Source organism: Drosophila montana, unplaced genomic scaffold (assembly GCF_035044405.1).
Source record: "Drosophila montana isolate Dmon_TW-CO22-7 unplaced genomic scaffold, ASM3504440v1 contig_3218_1, whole genome shotgun sequence".
In the NCBI taxonomy this organism is placed as follows: domain Eukaryota; kingdom Metazoa; phylum Arthropoda; class Insecta; order Diptera; family Drosophilidae; genus Drosophila; species Drosophila montana.
Window position 1 is genome coordinate 2,989,369 of NW_026998098.1, and position 7,739 is coordinate 2,997,107.

At 37.7% G+C, this 7,739-nt stretch overlaps 2 protein-coding genes across 9 annotated transcripts in view; both read left to right on the plus strand.

The window, feature by feature from the left end:
• Shab (Shaker cognate b) overlaps positions 1 to 1,729 on the plus strand; it is a 60,772-nt gene extending 59,043 nt beyond the window's left edge. For 7 of the 8 annotated variants that reach the window (XM_064689916.1, XM_064689918.1, XM_064689921.1 and 4 more), the window contains 3 exons: positions 31 to 224; positions 284 to 557; positions 1,194 to 1,729. In XM_064689916.1, coding sequence (XP_064545986.1) covers positions 31 to 224; positions 284 to 557; positions 1,194 to 1,438 — 713 coding nt within the window. In that variant the 3' untranslated portion in view covers positions 1,439 to 1,729. The remainder of the gene's footprint in view (positions 1 to 30; positions 225 to 283; positions 558 to 1,193) is intronic. The other variant, XM_064689923.1, reaches the window with a different exon arrangement.
• Positions 1,730 to 5,344: 3,615 nt separating this feature from the next.
• Positions 5,345 to 7,739, plus strand: Or63a (Odorant receptor 63a). The gene is made up of 10 exons (XM_064689771.1): positions 5,345 to 5,475; positions 5,546 to 5,642; positions 5,707 to 5,851; positions 5,914 to 6,108; positions 6,173 to 6,277; positions 6,356 to 6,521; positions 6,611 to 6,716; positions 7,276 to 7,377; positions 7,468 to 7,623; positions 7,680 to 7,739. The coding sequence occupies exons 1-10, from the start codon at positions 5,345 to 5,347 to the stop codon at positions 7,737 to 7,739; spliced, it is 1,263 nt and encodes a 420-aa protein (XP_064545841.1).

Sequence of the window (7,739 nt, forward strand, 5' to 3'; positions counted from 1 at the left end):
GCCCAACTGCTGTTTACTGCTTACTTTCAGCCAAATTTGAGAGCAAGCATTCCTCATCGATAGACTCGATTGATGCATCGCCGAATCTGGAGCATCACAGACGCTCCAAGTCGATACTGAAAAACAAGTCTGATGTCTCACGCGTGCTGTCCGATCCCGAGAGCGAACGTCTGTTGGCGGACAATATGTCAGGCTCGGGCGTGTCTGACAATGGCACCGTCATGGTATATATATATAATAATATATATAAATCACCATTTTTCTCAATTGAATTGAATTGCAGGGTGAATCTGGCAGCGATTACTCACCGAATAAATTACCTCATTCAGTTTTAGCTAAGTCTGTATCCCCACCACCCCTTAGGCATCGCTCCCTAATACACCAACGCTCAGGACCTGCGACGTTGCAATCGAAGCCAACCAAGTTCCAAACTCCGCGCTATCCCGAGGAGCAGGCACTGCGCCAGGTTAAGCCCGTTCTCTCGCGCTCCTCGGCCGCTGCACAGATATCGGCCGATGGCCGCTATGATCCGAGTCAGACGGGGGACAGCAGTCTGGGTAGGTTCAAATTCGTATTTTACTAGGCAATCCACTCTCATATTGAGTACATCACTGAGTAATCCAGACATTTGGCTGTGAATACCCAAAAACATCAACAACAACAACAACTATTCTGTTCTATTCTCTCTCGCTCTATCATCAAACGCGCCGCTCAACTTCGTCTCCATAGTTACCGTCTTCGACGCCGCATTCTGAATAACCTGATTAACCCAACACAAAACCCACCCACAGACACAGTTAGACACACTGAAGGATTCACAAAATGCAGGCAAGGCGAGCAATTAATTAGTTACGATTCACACACAAGATGTCGAAGCCACACGGATCCTGGAATATATATACTTATATATATACTAAGCCATTTTAGCACCAACTTCTGCAATCACACCTCGTACACCCGAGTCGTAGTCTCGTTATCAAGCGGTTGTTAGCTTGGTTCGCCATCGACCTGCACCAGCTGTAGTCCTTATGTCAATATCTATGTGAAGCTGTAGCAGTTGGCCTCTAAACACACCACACTCACACACACGCAACCGCTTTCTGTACAGCATTATTTTTATTGTAGCACTTATTTAATATATATTCTTATGCCACACCGATTTTAATAGTTTGCTCTCTGCCCTGAATCCATAGATTCCGAGACGACTTTTACCTCTCCGGTTAAGCAGGCACCGGCCCTGGACCCGCCCAGCGAGACACAGGACAAAGCCAATGGCGATGGCGAAGCGGAAGCGGAAGTGGAAATGGAAGGCGGCGAAAGCGAGGCCAACGATGAACAGCGAGCGCTGCTGCAACCGCAAAATGCAGATGACCCGCCGGCCAAGAGTGACGGTGGCGGCGGAAACGGTGGCACGGGTGCAGGCGGTGGGGCCACGTAGCAATAGTCAAAACACAAACACACACACACAAAGACACCAAGAGCGCTTAGTAGTTAAAAACCTATGGAGAATCCAACACAAAAAAAATCAAAACAAAAATACAAAGAAAAACTCAAAGTGATAGCAAACTTAGCGAAAATGGAATGTGAATTATATAAAAGCAATGAACAGTATCCTAGTCTAATTTGAAATGCAGATGAAGAGCGTTGAAGTGGAATATTTTTTACAAAACTCAAGCGGAAACTGAAACGAACAAAACACCCAAATACACCAAACTCTAAAAAAAAATATACAAAAAAACTAAATAAAATATAAAATGCAAAAAAAATAAAAAACAAATACAAAATGCAAATCGTTGCGATGCCGCGCATGCCGTACAAATAAAAATGAATCCTTATGTATATGAAAGAATCCCGTAATTTAAACATACCAAACAGAAAACCCAAAGATTACTAAACAAAAAATACATTTTACATGTAAATAGAATCCTAAGCTAATGCTAATCTATTGTAAATGCAAGAAAACAAAAAATAAGTGCAACATTTATTTACAGCTTACAGCATATAGACGAAATCACCATAAAAGCCTAAAATGTCGAATAAAATAGTGAAGAAAACAAATTAAATAACATATTTTAAATGCAACTTATATATACACATTCACGTACATATACAATAATATTTATACACCCAATGTAAACACAATTCGCGGCATATTTGCATGTAAAAAAGAAAAAAAAAGAGTAACATAATATTTTTCTCTCAAAGCACGCAACAAAAGACATCCGTTTAATGTATGATATATAAATATTAACAACAGATCCATGTACATCATATACATACAAGCTAGATAAATTGATCGAGAATTCATAAAACAAAAGTAGTTAAAATCGTTACGCAAATGTTCGTTTATATGTATGTGTAAGGGTAAGGCTTCTTGTTAGTGCTTTGTTTCGCCCCCAACTAAGTCCCAAAATATTTGATAAATAACGTAGATCTTAGTAAGAATAATGCGAATGGGGCTCATCTCTAAGTGACAAGTCTGGTAATTGATTTCGTTCAAACTTTTTAAATTTTCAAAGAATATTCATCTATTAACTGACAACCAGAGGAAACCTCTCGTTTTTATTTTCGCTTATATAAAGTAGCTATCGTATTAGAGGTATGGAATGTACGTAATTCACTAAAATAAGTTTTGCTGTAGTAGTCAACGTTAAACATAAAATGAAATATGAAAGAGGTTTTCTATATTTTTTGTTTATTTGTTGAGATGCTGCATAGTGATATTTTGTGCGCTAGTCGCAGCCAGTCTCAGCTTTTTTATATGTGTGCTTCTCGTGTGTTAGTTCAAAGTTAAACAGGTACTTCAAAAGTTACAAAACTATTCGTAAAATTATAGTATAGTATTTGGTCGTGTCTCTTGTTTCAGTATAAGCACTTAGAATTAATGTGAGCAAACGATTTTGGTGCGAGTTTCTTTCCGTTTCAATTACACACACATAAGCAATATATAAAAGAACTTTAGTTTTCGTTAGGTTTCAACAAAAATAGTTTCCCGCATAATCCCATTAAAAATATATTTAGTCAATTATTTAAGTATCAAATGATTGTGTGTTTCTATGTGAGCCCCTCTAAGTTGTGCCCAAAACATTCCAAAATGTGTGTATTGTTATGGATAATTGGTATTTGGATATGGTATGTTATGAATGTATTATGAAAGAGCAGAGCCTTAAAATTGTTGGTAAATTAATTGAATTCGCATCTATAAAAAGCATTTGATAATATTCAAGGCATTTCGCATGGTCATCAGACGAGTTTCTACCAGAAAATAAAACAGCTAAAAAAATCAAGTATTAATGCAAGCAAATTTTTACGCTAAACCAATAAATTCAAGCATTTATTAAATATTTAAAGATTATTCCTACAGATATTATCATATATAGTATAACACAGGCCAGCGTCTAAAGTAAATTCAAGATAAATAAATAAATTTAATTAAATTTAATAAGCTACTATAATGAAGCGCAGAAACAGATACAGAATATTTCAAGCCTCGATGTGTCCAACATCATTTTGTTAGGTACGATTGGTTGTAATTTTACGAGTCTAAAGAACCTAACAACTAAATCAAACGTGCAGAAAGCGAAATATTGGATAAAAATCAAATGCAAATTAGCCTCTTAGAAACATATCAGTAAAGGAATACGAATTCGCTCACTCACACACACATGCATACGTTGTGATAACATGCACACACACCCGCATACACGCATACTTTGTAAATTCACAGAAATTTTATTATGAGAAGCCAACAATCTTAACGTCCGCTTTTTCAACTTTAAGCCCTAAGAGAAGATGAAAACTTAACTAGTAACGAATTAAATAAATTAAAGCCAAAAATTCGATTCAAAGTATGTATGCAAATAGTTAAAAACAATGGAATTATATTAAAATGCTTAATGCAACCAAATTTTGTAAGCAATTCATTTGGAATTTTCTACACAATTTTTGGTGAGCGCAGGCCACATTCCAGTTAATTTGTAATTAAAAATAAATATAAAATAAAGTAATTAAGCAGCCTGAAAACTTTTGTAAATATTTGTTTCACACACAACCACAAAAACGCGCCGTTTCTCAGCATAGTCCTTATTTACAAGAAAGAAAAAATATTTGTAAATTAAAAAACAAAAGTAAGAACAAATGGCACTGCAATTTTTATACAAAAATCGTTTCGGTTTGAAATTGTTACTATTTTTCTAAATTATTTTTTAAGAGCTGCAGCTGTTAATGCATCGATAAGCTGCAACTGCAACAACAACAACAAAAACAACAACAGCAAACGCAAAATGTTATTATGTAATATTAATTATTATATTTAAATTATTAGTAAACGATATGTACATTTTAAAGTAGTCTGTCAACGGCGATTGAAAATCAGCGAAAATGAATACCATTACGAAAAACCAAAACAAAAAGCATAAGCTAAATCGTTGGGAATAAAAACACAAAAAACATAAACAAATTTATTAAAATATATTAAAAATTATATTGAGCGAAATATCATGGAAATATATAAATCATTGAGCAAAATTTAAAGAACTTTTGTTTTCATAACTTTAGTAGCAAAAGGCCTCATCTGGGTTTAAATCAAACGAGTTCGAGCCTGGTATTCCCGAAGATTTGTTAACCGAACCTTAAATCAAACCAGTTGCCCAACAAACAGTCGAAACGAACCTCAAAATGGTCCCCAACATTGCAATTAGATACTTTTATTTACTATCTGGTAACCTGCTAGATTTTGGTATAGAAATCAACTTTATGACCCAACTTGGATATGATAATATCGAAGAATTGCCATATGTAAGTTAGGTCGAGCGAAAATAACTAAAAATTTAAATTGATTCTTTAAAATGTTTTAAATATGTCACATAATAAGTCAAGGCCCGCATGTCAAAAAGCAGTTTCTCAAACCGAACCTAAAGGCAGAAAGCTAGTTCAAACCGTCAACAAAACCAACGACCATTTTTCTTAAAGCTTCAAAAGGCTGCATCAAAAGCTTTTTCTGGTACAAGAATCTGATTCGAGGCTTTTGACTGCTTTAGACTGAAAAGCTTAACAGAACTTTTCAGGGTTGTCAGGTTGCAACAGAGTACGCTTGAAATAATCCTGTACAAAAACCACGTCTGGTTATTGATAAAAGTATGTCTGATGAGCACTAATTACCACCTCAATGTCTTGGGTATCTCTTTAATAATTAAGTGCAGCTTCACACGTAATTGGGCGTGACACACTCTCTGTCGTTATTCCGAGTGTGTGTAGTATTACATAATTAATAGAATTCGATGCCACGCCCCCTTAATAAGTTTATAAATGCCTGATGGCAGCAGTTAGCCAGCAATTAGTTAACATGTATTCCCAGCATGAAGCCGAAGCTCTGGAGAAACGCAACTATCACAGAATCAGAGAAATGATACGCGTCACATATACAGTTGGCTATAACATAATGAAGCCTACCTCGTGGGACTACGCTTTTAAGCTGTGTGCAAAATTCTAATCTAATCGCAAGTTGTATTTTTTTATAGATATTGTTCTCTGTTCTAATTGGTAGCTGGAGTTTGGTCCTCATAGGCAGCACTCTGGCATCGTACTATGGCCACTGGCAGCTGATTGTACACTACATTCAGGACATACCGCGCATTTCAGAGGTGGCCTTGGCCAGGCCCATCCGCGCAATGTTAATAACGCATACAAATTGTTTAATTTTTGCAGAGCATTAGCACGGTTTTCCAGTCCCTGATGTCCGTTATGAAAATGGTGTACTTTCTGATGGCGCCGCGTAAATTCTACATGCTGCTGCGTTGCGCCTGTCGGCACGAGCTGTTGCTAAACTGCGAGCTATTCCAAGCTGTTGATGGTCTGGCACGCCTGAACTAACTGGAATCTGATATATGTATCTATAACATTGTTGTCTTGCAGATTTGCCCATTGCAAAACCGTTGCGTCAGCATGTGGATGGCATCATGAATCAGTCTTGGATCAGCACGCGACGCCAATTGATGTTCTACCTGTTCAGCTGCGTTGGCATCCTGTTGAATTACTTTTTCAATTCGCTAGTCGTCAATATCTATCACTCCTTAACGGAGCCCGACAAAAACTTTGAGGTGACGCTGCGTGAGTGCAACAACAACTGAGAATATGGTTAGATAGTTGGATAACTTTTATTAACATACGATAGCTCTGCCTTCGATGTATCCCAATTGGATGGACAAGGGCATGACCTTTCCATACTATTATCTACCTCTGTTCTTTGAGAGCTGCAACCTCTATATTTGCGGCATGGGTGGGTGACAATTGGCACATGAAATGAAGTGAATTAAGTTGCATCAACATTTTGCCTTGCTTACTTGTGCTTCAACAGGTGCCGTTAGCTTCGATGTGCTCTTCATCGTGCTCTGCCTGCATGGCGTGGGCCTCATGAAGTCGCTCAGCCACATGATTGAGTGTTCCACCTCCCCGCTGGTGCCGAAGGAGCGTCGTTTGCAGTATCTACGCTGCTGCATCTATCAATATCAGCGCGTGGCAGCGTAAGTAGACATTTCCTCTGCCTAATACACTAATAGACTATGTTACTATGCTCATCTCTTATATGCTGCCACTTTCTTTCACCCGACAGCTTTTCTTTGGAGCTCAACAACAGCTTTAGGGAAATTATAATTATCCAGTTTCTGCTAAGCCTCTTCTGCTGGGGTCTGGTGCTCTTTCAAATCAGCATTGGCCTGGTACGCCCCACCTTTCATTTTATTTTAATGCTATTGTATTAGAACTTTGTCACGAAATGTGTAATGCAGTATCGATAGCCATGTCTGTCTGCCTATTTCTATGCCAACTAGTGACTCAGTTTAAATTCTATTGTCTGAAAACTTTGCTTGGGTCTGTCTCTCGCTTGCAGGCAACCCATAGCTCGGGTCCGGCTGAATATAGTATATATCTGCCATAGAAATTTAGTTCTTAAATAAAGAACATTTTTTTTATCAAGCTTTCTTGAACACACTTGGCATTTCCGAGCTTAAACCATGCTTATTTATCATACAGCTCTTTGAGTAAAATTGTGTGCAGCTTTTTTATTTTTCAAGATACATTGACTGAATGCAATTACAAGCTACCTTTTCTACTACCATAGAAATCGTTCTACTATCTTAATAATCGATCGGAAAAGGTATTTTGTAGCCTTATTGATGTCTGCAGGGTATTTAGTCTTCGGCATGCCGTGAATAACAGTTCTCTTTTGTTTACAATATCCTTAAATTGGGCTAAACAACATTTTTTTTTTAAAAACAGGCCTCGAGTCTTACCACTGCGCTGCGCATGTTTATGTATCTCGCGGCCGGTGGCTATCAAATCGTCATCTACTGTTTTAATGGACAGAGATTCACAACAGCCGTAGGTTCAACATTTTTTTTTCGAAAAGGTCCCTTCGTTAGCCCAACTCTTTTGTTGTTGTTTTTGTCCTTTTTGTTTTTTTGATTGCAGAGCGAACGCATTCCGAAGGCATTCTATGAGTGTACTTGGTATGAGGAATCCCGTGAATTTCGACAACTCATCAGAATGATGATAATGCGCACAAATCTGAGCTTTAGCCTGGATGTGTCCTGGTTTACCAAAATGTCGCTGCCCACACTGATGGCGGTGAGTGCTAGCTTTGAAATATATATACTCAGGTATTTAATAGCCGACAATTGCAGATGATACGCGCCAGTGGGCAATATTATGTGTTATTGCAGAACATAATGCAAAAAAAATAA